This window comes from Manis javanica, chromosome 11, assembly GCF_040802235.1.
Source record: "Manis javanica isolate MJ-LG chromosome 11, MJ_LKY, whole genome shotgun sequence".
In the NCBI taxonomy this organism is placed as follows: Eukaryota; Metazoa; Chordata; class Mammalia; order Pholidota; family Manidae; genus Manis; species Manis javanica.
In genome coordinates, this window is record NC_133166.1 from 111,353,086 (window position 1) to 111,367,921 (window position 14,836).

At 59.7% G+C, this 14,836-nt stretch overlaps 1 protein-coding gene across 3 annotated transcripts in view; it reads left to right on the forward strand.

Annotated features, from left to right (window-relative positions):
- Positions 1 to 14,836, forward strand: part of CARS1 (cysteinyl-tRNA synthetase 1) — a 44,715-nt gene that overhangs the window by 3,465 nt on the left and 26,414 nt on the right. For 2 of the 3 annotated variants that reach the window (XR_012123037.1, XM_073217316.1), the window contains exons 2-7: positions 4,834 to 5,082; positions 9,414 to 9,505; positions 10,535 to 10,623; positions 11,044 to 11,140; positions 11,598 to 11,696; positions 12,632 to 12,781. Coding sequence is in view for 2 of the 3 variants with exons in the window: in XM_073217316.1 (XP_073073417.1) it covers positions 4,834 to 5,082; positions 9,414 to 9,505; positions 10,535 to 10,623; positions 11,044 to 11,140; positions 11,598 to 11,696; positions 12,632 to 12,781 (776 nt within the window). In the remaining variant the exon portion in view is untranslated. The remainder of the gene's footprint in view (positions 1 to 4,833; positions 5,083 to 9,413; positions 9,506 to 10,534; positions 10,624 to 11,043; positions 11,141 to 11,597; positions 11,697 to 12,631; positions 12,782 to 14,836) is intronic. The other variant, XM_073217317.1, reaches the window with a different exon arrangement.

Consider the following 14,836-nt stretch of genomic DNA (forward strand, 5'->3'; position numbering starts at 1 on the left):
CTGCACTAAGGCCGGAAGACGGGCAACTGCATGGTTTTCCAGCAATTTCCTGAGGTCAATGGGGGAGGGCTGGGGTAGTCCACAGCACAAGGGCTGCAAGGGCCTTAAGCCTGTTCTTGGAATTTAGGTCTTGCTTTTGAGTTTTGGAAAGATCATCTCTTCCAGCTCCTGTGGAGGAAGGGTAGGAGTGTGGCCTAAGGCCAGGAGACCAGGAAGGACACAAGACAGTGTCCTGGGGGCCTGGGCCAGAGGCAGCAGTGGGCCGGCTTGGGAGGAGCAGGGTTGGTGCTGGGTTTGATGTGGGGAATAAGCAATTGGAGGTGCCCAGTAGGGGAAAACGGCCGTGCCATTCCCCAGGACTCATGTCCAGGTTCGGGGGCAAAGCATGATGGCTGGTGATACCCATGACCCAGTGACAACTGGACTTCAGGGGCTGGAGGGGAATGGGGAGTGGGTGGCATTGCCCTCAGGTGGTGGAGAGCAGGGGTGCCCATGCCTCTCATGTTGTGGGGGATGCCCGTGAGAAGCCTTTTCCAGTTCCCTTCCTGAGAGCCCCTGGGCAGGCTTGGGCACCCAGCAGGAGACCACGTGGAGGACAAGTGCAGCTGCAGAGGGTACGGCTGGCCAGGCCACAGGAGCGTCTGCAGAAGGAGCGTGATCCGCAGGGCTGGGTGCTGCTGTCTGCAAGCCGAGGCCCGGGCAGTGAGTGAGGGGCGTGGGTCGCCGAGCCTGGCCTGGGGGCCTCTGAGGAAGGCAGACCTGCTGCGCAGGGTCCCACACCGCACTTCGGCTTGCTGCCTGAGGCTCTGAGCACACGGGGACCCTGGGAGCTGGTGTGAATCCCCACTACCAGCCCCCAGACGCTGACGGCAGAGGGCTGGGGCTGCTGATGCCCAGGGCCACCCCTGTGTGGGCAGCCTGGCTGCGGGGAAGAGGGGGGCAGGGCCCCAGGAGCAGGCTTCAGCACCCCTGGAAGGAGCCGGGTAGAGGAAGAGGCGATGCAGTGCCATTTCGCCTCCGGACCACGTTCCTCATTTGGTGTGAATTTGTTTCCATGTCTGTGCTGAGCGATCAGCTAGTTCTGGAGTTTGTGTAGTTTCAGAAAACGTTTTATGAACATGTCAGCTTTCTGTGCTGTGATAATCATGTCCACGGTTAGGAGGTCCCCCGAAGGCAGCATCTCTCCTGCAGCGTGTTTCTGAATGGAGCTGGTGATTGGTGCCCCGTGCATGCGGGCTCCTTGGGAGGCCCTGCCCGGTGGCCACCCTCTCAGGAGGGGAGGCTTCTTACATGACCTCAGCATTGCAGGCCCACGCCAGACGGCATTCTGGCCAGGCCCCTGGACCACCTGAAAGCTAACCTGTTTTGTTTCCTGGAGACACGTTTAAATGTAGTGGCGCCACAATTACCTTGGTGACCGTGGCCTGACACCTGGAAGCTTGTCATCCGCCTGTGTCCCTGGGCACCATGCCCCCCACCTGAGCCATCCCTCCCTTTTGATGGTCTGGGCTTCTCCAGACAGTACATTTTAAATGTCTGTGTAATCCCTGGGCAAACAACTCCAGGGACGGTTATGATAGTAATACTAATACAGGAGCCATTCTAATAATAATGGCAAACTGGGCACTGGCTGCATGTCAGCTGGCGTCGTAAACCTTTTACAAGTGTAATTTCGCTAATGCTCCACAGCTTTACGAGGTGGCGTGTGTTGTGCGGAGCCTCTTTTACTCATGATGAGGGGAGTGGTGTGGGGGAGTGTGCGGGGAGCCCAATGGGCTGCACAGGCCCTCTGCCAGGCTGGCGGTTCCCCCACTACCTCATATTGGTTAGAACGTTTGACACGTTTTTTAAAAAAAAACACATGCCTATTGTAGAAAAATGAAGGAAATAAAATGGTCTGTGACCTGGCTTGTGGAGGGTAACCGCGTTCGGCGAGTCCCCAGGGCCGGTGCTGCTGCTAGAATACTGAGCCCCTGGAGTGCCTCTCCCCTGCGCAGTGGGCTGAGGGGTGGGAGGGCCCTGAAGCCAGTGGCTGTCGGGAGCCTCCGTTGTCCGTAGCTCTGACCCCTCCCTCTCCTGGGCTCTGGTCCTGGCACCGATGGTTGCACTCCACAGAGGTTGCTGGGAGACTGGAGCCAGGAGGGTCTGTGCAAGGGGAACCACTCCCAAAAGCCCACATGTGGCCCACGCCAGCTCTCTGCATCTCCGGCAGGGCCTCTGCATCATCTCTGGTGGGTGTCATTCTCCTCCGCATAGTCGAGGGGTGCTGCTGGGGGCAGGTGCCCCCGGAGAACAGAAGTTCCTGGGAAGGAACATGCCCTGCAGAAAATCTGGGGGCAGGTCCTGTCTGTGTTCCCTTAGGTGGTCCTGGGGCCCAGGATGCCCTGGCAGGTGCTGCCTCCCTTCTCCCTGGGTTCCACCTTTAGCGGGAGTAGGGCAGTTCCTGTCAGCACTGCTGTCCCAGGGGCTGTTCCCCAGAGCGCAGCAGAAGGCGCAGACCTACCCGGAACAGCCCTCCCCGCCACAGCAGGGAAGGGAGGAAGCTGGGGGCAGCATCACCCCAGGACCACCGGCCACCTTTGAAGATCACTTCCTTTGACAGTTCCAGAGTTGATGTTCTCCTTGTAGGACTGGCTTGCATCATAAGCTGCGCCCCCGGGAGGTGTGCCTTCAGGCAGCAGTGTGGCTCTCGCTGAGCATGCTTGGGGGTTAAAAGCAGCTGCAGCCTTAACAAAGCCTGGGTGCTGGGTGCTGTGGGGGAGGGCCTGCCGGCCGAGGCGCCGGACACCCCAGCCCATCCCTGGCGCTGCACTCTGGGACACTCACTGCTGTGAGATCGGGGCTGGCTGCAGGAAGGCTGAGCCCTGGCCCTTCTTAGCAGGCTGCCCTGGCCACCTTGTGGAGCAGTTCCTGCCCAGGGCCTGCCCCCAGGGTCTTGGGGAGGGAGGGGCCAGGTCCCAGTATCCTTGCAGGTGGAGCCTCGGACTGTTGTCCTCTGTGGGTGTTCCTGGGGCTAATTTGCAGATGGTGGGCAGGGTGTGCAGAGCAGCGGTACCTGGTGGCCACAGTAAGTGGGCGGCTGTCCTTGCATGAGATGCGCCCTGTGCTGGAACCCCCCTGGGGTGCAGTGGGGAGGGAAGCCTGTGTCTTAAGCATAGCATCTGCCTGAGAGCTCAGGGAAGACTTCTCCCCTTGGTGCCCACGCCTCCCTGCAGGTGAGGTCAGGGCAGCCCAAGAACCCGGATAGTTGGCCTGCAGCCCCTTGGAAGATGCTGCAGGCTTTCATCTTCTATTGGTTTCTGGCTGGTGGCTTTGTGTCCAGAAGTGGGTATTGGCAGGACCTGAATTAGGGGCTTTCCCCACAGCGGAAACAAGAGTACAAAGGCCTTTGTGTGCGTGTGGCTCCCCCAGACGCTGTGCGGTCTGTTGTCAGGCCTGTGTGGGTGTGGTGGAGTGCCTTTCCTGTTGCCCTGCTGGGCAGGGAGAAGACGGGCAGGGGCACTGGTGGGCACAGCTGTGTAGGTCCCCGTCCCCTCCCTGTCCCATGGAGGGACCAGCACCACGATCCACTGACTTGCTTGGAGGAGCTCGCGTGTAGGGCTTCTGCCCTGTGCCAGAAGGGAAGCTGCACCAGGCAGAGCGGGAGGGACCCACACGCCCACACTGAGCTGCCCCCAGGCCATGTGCACCCTGAGCCCAGGGCATCTGTGGGGAAGGAAGCAACACTGGCCCTCTTTCCATTGTTCCCTCGGGGAACTTCAGTGGAATAGCTGAGATTAGGAGCATGGCTCACGGGCGGCTCAGACTCACGGTCTCAGGCTCCTTCCCACAGCCAGAGGCCTGGTGCCACCCGACTCACCTCTGGCCCCTTGCTGTGCCCTCCTGCTTAGGTCTGGGGGCAGCCCTGGCTCCTGAGGCCCCCAAGCCAGAGAGAAACCAGCCAAATATCAGTTACAGTGGTGAGAACAGGTGTTACTCCAATTCTGTGCAGGGGTGACAGCGGCAGGTGCACTAAAGGGAGGGGGAGGGCGGGGGGAGGGTCTGTAGAACCAGGGAGGTGAAAATCACAAAGGGCTGGTGATGACGGAGGCTGCTGCGGCCAGCAGTGTCCGCTGGCCGCAGTCATTGAAGTGGTGCTCTGTCTTCCAGCGGAGCCCGGAGCCCAGAGCCCATCCTCCCGGATAATTGCCTTTCAGAGGAGTGGCCTTCCCGTCCCTGAGAGAGTCACTCTGGGCTGTGGGAGGTACAAATTCAGCTGTCAGCCTCCTTCAGTAGTTGCTGTAGGAAAGGGTGGCTGGCTGAACAGTCTGTTCCCTGGGGCAGGCATGTCAGGGGCTCTGCCCTCCCGGGAACATGGCCTTGGCTGCACGGGGCTGGGCCCAAAGTGGGGCTGAGAGTTCTGCAGTTCTCACCCACCCCAGCACCCTCCCAGAACTGGTCAGCACCAGCCCTCCGGGCCCGGATGGGAGGTGTGCATCAGCCGAAAAGGGGTCCTGCATGTGTGCGTGTTTGCATTCCTTAACTGAGGTGAAATTCATGTGACGTAAAATTCACCATTTTAAAGTGCACAGTTTCAGCGGCATTTAGTGCAGTATTGTGCAACCAGTACCTCTGTCTAGTTCCAGAACCTTCTCAGTGTGGAAACTCCATGAGAATCGTTCCCCGTCCCTCTTGCCCCGTTCCAGGCAACCACCTGTCTGTTGTCCCTCTGGATATGCCTGTTCTGAACATCTCATATCTGGGGAAGGGTTGACACCCAGGACCCTCTGTCTTCCTGGACTCTTGCCCGAGGCCTCTGCCCCCAACTGACACCACGTGCCTCTGTCTTTGCAGCTCCCGACTACAGGTCCATCCTGAGCGTTAGTGACGAGGCGGCCAGGGTGCAGGCCCTGAACGAGCACCTCAGCACGCGCAGCTATATCCAGGGGCACTCCCTGTCCCAGGCAGACGTGGACGTGTTCAGGCAGCTCTCGGCCCCTCCCGCTGACGCACCCCTCTTCCACGTGGCTCGGTGGTTCAGGCACGTAGAAGCGATCCTGGGCGCCCCCCACAGCAGAGGCGAGCCCTGTGGGCACCAAGCAAGTGAGTAGCAGAGTAGCTGGAACATTTCCCAGCCGCTAGGGCCTCTCCTGCCAGCAGCCGCCTCTGCGGTCAGGGCCCTGCGGGTGCACGGCACCTGGCAGCAGCGCCACAGAGGAGCCCGCAGGGCAGGCACCTGTCACCAGGTGCAGGAGGGTGGCCTGGTGGGCTGACTCGCACCCCCCGCGTGGAGGCGAGGCTCAGGTGCGCCGAGGAGCCGGCTGAGTACCGGGGCCCCCGTGCCGCTGTCGTGGAGCCGCTCCCACAAGCTCATGCTGTCACACGGAGCTGCATCAGGTGCCCCGGATCCCAGGAACGTAGACGTGTCCTTGCCTGGCTTGGGTTTGCCTGGGCTCTTCTCTCTGCCCTTTCTGTGAGGTTGCATTGTATGTGTCCCCAGACTTAGAATGGTTAAATACTAAAGCAATATTGACCTTGAACTTTTTGAAAATCAGAAGTAAGTCACTTCTCTGCTTTGAGATGAAACCTCACGTGGCTCTGGCTCCTCTCAGTGCTGGAGCTCTGGGGGCCCCAGGAGCCTATACTTTGGGGGCACTACTGGAAAGTCTCAGGGGTGCAGTTCCAGTGTGGTTTCTCCTTTGATGAATCCAAGGGTGTTTGTCCGTGAACTGCCTGGTGCTCTCAAGCAGCTTGGCTGTTCCATGGATTTGGGTACCTGCCTCCGTCCATGGGAGGGGCAGGCCAGGTGCTGGACAGCCTGCCGGGGGGTTTCTAGACACCTTCAGGTGGGGCACCTGGAACATCCCACCATCCCCGCACTGTGGCCTGATCTCTGCCTGCTCTAATGGGTGGGTGGGGTGCGGTTCAGTTTCCTGAGTAACCCTGTAGCAACCCCACCCCCACCCCCGCCCAGCATAGGATGGAGGCTTCACTGACATGGGTCACCTCTCTGGGCGCCCAGCATGGTGACCCAGGGGACGTTTGTGGTGACAGGTTTTCCCTGGTCCTTGCTCCCAAAGCGTGGCCTTCGGGGACTCCCAGCCTCAGCTGTGGCCTGCCTGGGGTTCCACTGAGGGCCCTTGTTGAATGATTCAGACACACGCCATCAACCTCACGAGATGAAGATGGGTCTATGCTCTGCAAACACCTTTAACTTACATGAAGGACAGCGAGGCCCCGGATGCTCCGGCCTGCTCTCGGCTGACCCGGAGCAGGGGAAGGCGGGCACCCAGCGGCACTGGGGCCATTATCCTGCCCCCTCCCATTTCCAAGTCCTCTCACCCCCTATGCCAGCTAGGGGGCCACCAGGAACCTCGCGTGCCCAGGGCATGGCAGGCGTGGCACGCATCAGGTCATCAGCCTGCAAGCCAGGGGCTGGGCTGGTGCTGCTGCCTGTCAGCCTCAGCCTCGGGCAGGTCCTGGGACCCTCGTAGTCAGTGCCCTCTCCCACATCCCCGGAGCATCAGTACCCGCGCATCCGCCTCCTCACACTGCTGCAGGAAGCACGCAGCTGCCCGGCTCACACGCCTCTGAAGTCCCTTCCTGGGTGGGAGCGCTGCCCCTTGCAGCCCCTCACTCCCTGGCACCCTGTCCACCGGCTGAGCTTCCTTCCCTGCTGGCATGCCATGAGCCCCGAGCACACCTCTGGCATGGCTGGTCCCTGCCCCCTCTGCTGATCCCCAGTCTAAGTCCCTGTGCCTGGGCTGTGCCCACTGTGTTCCTTCCCGTAAGACCCTCTCAACATGGAGAGGGACCACCGCTTTGCCTAAGCCCCCTGTCCAGGGCCTGGACCCTCCCTCCTCCCTGTGCCAACAGCCTCCCCTCTGCACACAGCGCAGAGGTCCGTCGGCCCCCCTGGACAGGGCTCAGCCTGCCACCCCTCCTCCCCGGGGCTCTCTGCCACCCCCTGCCCCCTCCCCTCCAGGAAGGAACCTGGCGCAGGCTCTCACTGAGGAAGGCGCGTTAAACTCCTCGCCAGGTGCAGGTCTGGCTGTGTGTGTCTGTGGGAATGTAGGTGTGACCTGCTCCCCGCTCCGCGGCCTATGACCTCACGGCCTTGGGCAGAGTCCCTCCCAGGTGGGTGGGGCCCAGCGCTGCAGGGGACTGGCCCACCCTGCTGCTACTTCCTTTTCCCGCCACCCTTCCCAGGACCTCGTTGTAGGACTCAGCTCACAGGGGGTGCATGGGGCTTCAGCTGCCGCAGGTGTGATTCTGTCAGGCCAGGGCCCCGTTGCCATGGTAGCATGCTCTGGGACAGGCTCTGGAGAGGACCGCCCGCGTGGTGAGTGAATGAACATGTGTCCCTTGCTTCAGAGAGAAACCGAAGCAGAAAAGTAAGGCACAGTCACGGTGACTGCCGCGATGGGGACACGGATCAGAATCGTCAGGTTGAGTGTGCGTGGGAGTCTTGCTAGCAGGTGGGCCCTGTTAGTGCGTGGGGATGTGGGGGCAGTTAGCTGTGTAAGGGGGCGCCAGAGAACAGTTTTCTTATTAAATCAAGGGTCTTTGTGCAGTAGCTCCATGGCCTCCCCTCTTGAAAATAGGAGGTTGTGTAAGCCAGCTGGGTGGCAGGTGCAGCCCTTCATGGCACTAGAATGCCCAGGTGTTGTATCACAGCGTCTGCCGGCCAGGCCTCCTGGGTTGCACCGTCAGCCCCGTCCAGGCAGGCCAGCCAAGGCTTCCTGCCCAGCAGGGTGAGCACCCGCCTGCAGGCATCTGGTTCTCATTGGTGTGCGTGCCAGCTTTAGCCGGCATCCCCAGTTGTCCCAGATGACAGCCCTGTCTGTGTCTCAGAGTCACAGGGCCTTAGGGAGGAGACAGATGGAGTCATAAACGGCACGTGGAGAGTCATTAAATTATGGATTGTTTCCTTTGGCGATGTTGGCTGTATTTAAAATGAGCCCATGAGGCGCATTTCTGGCCCTATAAGCATGTGATGTTTGATGCCCTGGTTCTGGGGCCACCTCAGTTTGCTGGTGCTTACCTAGAGTAAGGGGCTCCTGTTTGCACCGTCTGCCCCCTGCCCCTCCAGTTGCCCACTCCCTGCTTGTGTGCGAGTGCATACACACACGCACGTGCACACTCTCATATGCATGTGCCTTCCTCCCTGTCCCCTTTGCTGTCAGCTACCTGCGCCCTCCATGTGGCTGACTGGCCGCCTTGGGCAAGTGACAGAGCCCAGGACTGACTCCCTGTGACTCCCAGTGGGCAGTGGTCTACTGGCTGCCTTCCTTGTAGATTCAAAGGAGGCCCGTGTGGGGTCTGGCGCAGGACAAATCTGTGCAGACACAGCGGCCAAGGCGGGAAGGTGCAGGAAGTGGGCAGAGGGAGCTGCAGTGGCCAGCTCGTCCTGCTTGGCCAGACAGGAGCAGGCATGCCAGGCTTCCTGCTAGGCCATCCTGGACACAGTGAGCATGGCACAAAGCTGGCACTGAGTGGGCCCTGAGGGGACAGCTGGGTTCCTGGCACAGGAGCAGAGCCTTGGGCTGGTGGCAAGGTGGCCAGATGCCCATGGGGCATGAGTACTGGCCTTGGGCTATTCCTGGCCAGGCCGGAGCCACCCCCCACCCACACCCCAGGTGATCAGAACACAGGCTGCCTGAGGACTGCCTTTTATCTGGCTGGGAGTGTGGGCCTGGAGCAGCCCCTGAGAGTCCAGAAGGGAGCGCCCAGGACACTCGCTCCAGAGGGGACAGGGGCGGTGGCAGGAGCAGGGAGCATCCCCAGCTCCTCCCAGAGGCGGTCAGGGGCTGATAACTCAAAGCCAGCAGCAGAGGCGGCGTCTGCGTCAGAATTGGGCACAGAGCCACCTGCGTGCTGCAGGGACAGGGACCAGAACTGAGGCTCTTGCCGCTCACCCACTGGTGGAGAGGGGCCGGGGCTGTTTGTGCTGACTTCCAAGGCCTTAGCCCAGCAGCTGTTTCTGGCCTGGTCTCTGCTGCACCTGGATGCGGCCAGCCCTGCAAGGCCTCCACAGAGGGCTGTCCTCCCAGGGGAGGCAGGGGCCCCTGAGCTATAAACTGCATCATAGTCCAGCAGCGTGACCCACCCATGCAGGGCCTGTGCCTCCACTGGACCGACAGCAGTGTCTGGCGCTGGGCCCACAGCGACATGAGGGCCCATGTTTGAAGGATGTGATGGGCCTCCTGAGCCACACAGGGGGTCGGGTTGTGGTAGGGCCAGTGCCGTGTGCAGAGGCAGTGACACCAAGCAGCGCAGCAGTTGGTCTGACACAGGCGATGCTGACAGTGCCACATTGTTTAACACTGTGCGATATTTCACTGTAAACACTATTTCCATTGTAAAAACAGTCTTTAGGATGGTGACTTACATTTGCATTTCCTATGACCCAGCTGCTCTCTCTACCCTTGCAGGTAAAGGCCGGCGGGCACAGCCTCAGTGGTCTCCTCCATCCAGGTCCGAGTCATGCAAGCTCCGCCTGTACAACAGCCTCACTCGGAGCAAGGTAGGAGGGAGCCTGTGGGGAGCAGGTGCAGAGACGGCCCCTGTGAGCCCCCTGCCCTTCCAGACACAAAGCTGTTCCTTGCACGGGACTCTGGAGTTCCCCCAAGTCCAGGTGGAGAGCCTTCAGCTGCTCACATGGGTCCCTGTGTGGCCGGAGCAGTGCAGTCCTCTGAAACGTGGGACACTGTGTCCCAGCCCACCCACTAGTCCGAAGCCCGCAGCCCCCTGTGCATTCTTGGGCCCCGCCCGGGTGTGAATGCCTGTGGTCACTCAGAGCCAGGCCGGACCTTGGCATGCTGTCAGAGGACATAAGGTGGCTGCAGATGTGGCAGTGCCAGCCAGGAACACCGGGCAGTGGCAGGCCCGCTTGAGCTGCCAGGAGCCGAGCGGGTTTGAAGGAGCAGGGCTGGTTCCTAATCAGGGCTTTGCTTGGCTCGTTCTGCTCAGCAGCCATGGACGCCAGAAGTTCAGGAAAGGGCTCCAGCTGGATTCCAGGGCTGGATTCTCACCAGTGAGCACCCTCAGTGGGCAGGGAGACTGTCCCCCTTCTGGACCTAGTTGGTGACTAGAGCCCCTAACTGGTCTAGGACTGTGGACACTTGGCGGGTGGCATGCAGCCAGCTGCTAATAGGGCTTCGATTTGGGCGGTCGTGGCCTCCAAGCCCAGCCCTTCCAGGCAGGTGGACCTGGTCCGACTGGAGATGAGTGTCCTCATCTGTGAAAGGGAGAGGGCGCCACCTGCCTCCCGTCGGCCCTGGGTCGGGCCAGAGTCCCAGAGGGTACGTGGTGAGTGTAAGCAACTGCTGTGTGGGAAGCAGCATTCTGTTTGCTGCCAGCCTGTGCACACCCAGGCCCCTCCGTGCACGGAGACGTGCCATCTCAGGAGTCTGACAGTCCCCGGCCAGGTGTGTGTGACTCTTCAGGAAAGCCAAGCGGTCCTTGGACTGTAGCAGCCACTTGCTGCAGATTCGGGGGCCCTGTGCAGGCCTCTTGCGTTCCTGTGATTGTTACCCCTTCGTTTCTAACAAAGGACGTGTTTCTACCTCAAAACGGGAGAAGGGTGACATGGTACTGCTGCGGTCCGACCGTTTATGATGCATCTCACATGGGCCATGCCAGGTAGGCCTGCCGGCTCCTGCACGCGTGTCCCTCAGCCTCGGGCTGTGCCAGCTGCTGCAGTTTGAAGGGCAGACCAACACCGATTTTCCTTCTCTTACTAAAATAGCAATTTCCACTCTGTGAGTGGTGCATGCTCACTGTAGAGAAACTAGAGAACGCTGCTAGCCAAAAGGAGCGATGCCCCAGCCCCAAATCCCCGGCTGCCCCCTGCACCTCCCCACGCACCTGTGGCTCTGGTGGGAGTGCCCAGGTGCTGGGTTTCCCTGGCACTCAGACCTGGAGCTCCCCCGTGGCCGCAGGGCCTTGGGCGGAGAGCAGCAGGCCTTGGGGGAGGTGCCCCAGAGTCCTTTCCCTGGCAGCTGCCTGCTCCGCGGTGCGGGCATAGCTCGCGATCTGGAAGGTCTCCTGCTGTTGCTTTAGGTCCTACATCTCGTTCGACATCCTGAGAAGAGTGCTGAGGGACTACTTCAAGTATGACGTCTTCTACTGCATGAACATCACGGATATTGATGATAAGGTAAGGAGTTCTGGAGCGGACAGCTTACAGCAGATGGTAGGAAGGAGGCCGTGATTCTCAGATAAGTAAATAACAAGGAGGCTGGCCAGCTCAGACCTCCACCTGATAACCATTATTTGCATCCCCCGATGAACAGCTCATCCAAAGGACACTCCCATGTCTCTGGATGTTAGAAGCTGTCAGGAAGCTGCATGTTCAGGGACCAGGTCGATCAAACACTAACTGTGCCTCATGGGACCTGCGGTGGCCCAACGTTCGTGTGTAGCCCTGCACAGAAAGCTGGGGGCACGCGCTTGTCTCCTCAACACCAGAGAGGTCACATGAGCAAAGGCTCGGCCCCAGACAGCTGGGCGGGCGGGAGCGGAGGGCAGTATCTGCTCCTGCCCGCCCGCCCGCCCGCTGCGTGGGGAGGGGCGCGGCCCCGAGCGTGACCCCCCCCCCCGCCTTTCTCCCCCAGATCATCAGGAGGGCCCGGCAGAACCACTTGTTTGACCGGTACCGGGAGAGGCAGCCCCAGGCCGCACAGCTCCTGGACGATGTCCACGCGGCCCTGAAGGTGGGCCCTGCCCCTCCTCTCCTGTGCTCCTCCCGCGGCCCGTAGCCATTCACACCTGTGCCCCCAGGGCGGTGCCATCCCTGGAGGGCTTCACAGTGTCCAGGACGAACGCCAGCTCCTGCAGGGGCACCGAAGTTGCCACGGGTACAGCCCCTGCCCTGTGGGAAAGGCCCCTGCAGCCGGGCATGGCCTGGCCGGCTGTTCCTGCCCGTGCGCATCACTGTGCCTCTGACCTGGACTCGCACGTGAGGCATCTCTGGCATGGCCGTTGTCATCCACATCAGGGTCACGGCCAAATCAAGTACTTTTGACTGAGGTGCACAAGCTGAGCTGAGCTTCTTGAAATCAACTATTCTAGAGAGTCTCTGAATTATCTGAAGAAATTAGTTCTATTATTTGCATGCAGTTACTATTTTCATTTCAAATAACAGTATTACAAACATTTGTATTGCATATCATTTTATCTAGTGAGACTAGATGAAGTTTTCTCTTCTTTAATGGTAATTACTACCTTTGATAATTACATCAATAATCACTGGTATGTTTATGGCCTTTTATCTCCAGAAGATAAAATAGGAGTAGAATTAGAGATTAGCAGTCTTTGGGCAACGGTGGGAGGGCCCACCAGGCTGTGGCACCTTCACGAGGGAGGCCCTCTAAGTCTCCAAGGATGCCTGTCACCTTGTGTAATCCCTAGCACGGCCTTAGGAACACTTCTCATGCCCACTTTACACCGGAGACACGGAGGCCCACGACAGAGACTGCCCAGGCCAGGGCCTTTGTCTCAGCTCCCTCCTGCCTCTGGAGGCGAAGCCTGGACAGCACCTGAAGGACCCAGGTGGCAGTGGGAGACGCCAGCCTCCCTTGCTCGGTCAGGCTGCAAGCGGGTTTGCTGGGCAGCAGCCGACGGGTTTGCCTTCTCCTTGTGCTTGTAGCTGTTTTCAGCAAAATTGAGCGAGACCATGGACCCTGCCAAAAAGCAGATGCTGGAACGCATTCAGCGCACAGTGGAGCTCGCCGCAGAGCCGCTGCAGAGAGCCATGGAGGCGGGCCTCACCGCAGAGGGCAACGACAGCTGTGTGGAGGTGAGAGTTGACCATGTCTGCCAGCCCTGCGTGTCCATGCGGCTCGCCGCACACACGTGTGGTCCTGGGTCTTTGCCTGCAACACTGCCAGGTGCCCTCCCATCCTGGCCGCCCTGCCCCCAGGTCCTGGCCCTACTCCGCCTCTGCTCCCAGTAAACAGGAGGCACACGGGGGATGTGGGGGGAGCAGCCATCTCTCCAAGTTGTCCAAGGCCATCCAGTGTCCTCCCCCCGGATTTGTGAGGGGCAGCACCCAGAGAAGGGGGAGCAAGAGGCTGGAGTCGAAACGGGCTATGGGGCCTTTCCCTGGGCCGTGCCCCCTTCCTCTGGCCTCTGGGCCGCTATAGCCCCCGAGGTGGTCCGTGTTGACAGCAGCGCCCCCCCACGGGCCACCGCTGGAGCTGAGCAACCGTGCGCGTGCCCCCCCCACCCCCCGGGCGTGTTCCCCATTGTGGTTGTCCCACAACCCTTGGACGCTCTGTTCTGTTCTGTGTGTTTCAGTCTTTGATAACAAAGACTTGGCTTTTTGGTTTGGGAGATTTTGTTGAGAAGCCTCAGGCCAACGATTACTTCCTGCTGTCCAGCCACGTGCTTCCTGTCCCCTGCAGCGGCTTCCCCAGCACCTGCTCTCATTGCTGCCGACCTCACCCACCCGCTGGAGCCCTTAGCAGGTCGATCACCGTGTGAAATTCCCGGGCCGATGAGCCCTGCCGCGTGGGGCTGTGGCGCACTCACTCTCTCCAAATCGCGCTGGCCTTTGGTCCACCTCACAGCTTTTTCTCGCCAGCTGGGCCTGCTGTCCCGAGGGAAGGGCACCGCTCTCAGCGGCCTCTGCCACGTGGGCGTGCGCGGGCAGGGAGGGGTCGCCCAGGACTTCTGCCTCTGGGCTTTGCGTGTCAAGAGTGTCTCAGGTGTTCCCCTCCCGTGGGTGGGACGGGAGGCCTAGCGGGGCAGGAGACGGGCATTCCCAGGCTCTGTAGGTGCCGGTGAGCCCTGGCAGGTGAGCCGGGAAGGACGAGGTGCTTTGGCGTGTTTCAGAGTAGCTGCCATGTGGTTCCCACCCTCAACCCCCAAGCACATGGTGGTGGGGTGGGTGGGGGTTTCTCCTGTACTTACCGAGAGAGACTGGTGGAGCTACTGAAGGTCAGTCACGGAAGAGTGTGGGACTTGCACAGAAATTCCCAGGCCCCTGGAGTTTCCATCTCAGGCGCATCCACCCCCACAATTGATCATCCCCAGACCAGGGTCGGAGGGGCACCGGTCCCCCACATTGGTTCCTGCCCCGTAGGTTGGGGTCCTCTGTATCCATCTCGCTCTCCTCTGGGCAGCAGCTTCCCTGTGGCCTCTCTTCTCTGATAGACCCAGGGAGAGTCATTCGTCTTTGAGTCTGTTCCGCCTCTTACTTACTAGGACGAGGAGGCGACTCCCGCACTCCTCATGTGTGAGACTGGAACCAGAAGTCTCTCTTCCGTCAAATGTTGCTCCATCTTTATTGTTTCCTTTTCTCTTGGGGCATATTCTTTTTTCTCTCACATCTTTGTCATTTAGCTCATTTTCCGGCTTGAGCATTTAAGGCCATACATTCTCCTCAAAGTGTCCTTTCTGCTGCCTTCTCGTACATTGACATCATTCACTTCTGAACAATATTTCCATTTCGATTTATTTTTTTAAACCCACAAATCATCTAGAAGTAATGCTTCAGATTGCCAAAGAGATGGCGTCTTCCAGATTAACCTGTTCTCTTTCACTTACAACTGCGTTGCCCTGCGGTCAGCGAACATGGCCCACCCCGCTGGCTCCGTGAAGGGCAGACTCGTGCCTCGCCTGCTGTGTGGTCAGGTTCTGGAGCTGTCCTCTTGTGCTTGAGAAGGTGTTGTATCCTCTAATTGGTGCAAAAGTCTACAAGCTGTCCAGTAAGTCAAGCGTGTTGGCGATGTTGCTAATAACTTGTGTATCTGCCAACTTTATTTTGCTGGCTTACCTATTCATAAAGAGTTTGTAAGAAAAAAAAAAAAACAACTTCCCCCTGGTGAGTTAAAATGATGGAGTTGCCCGT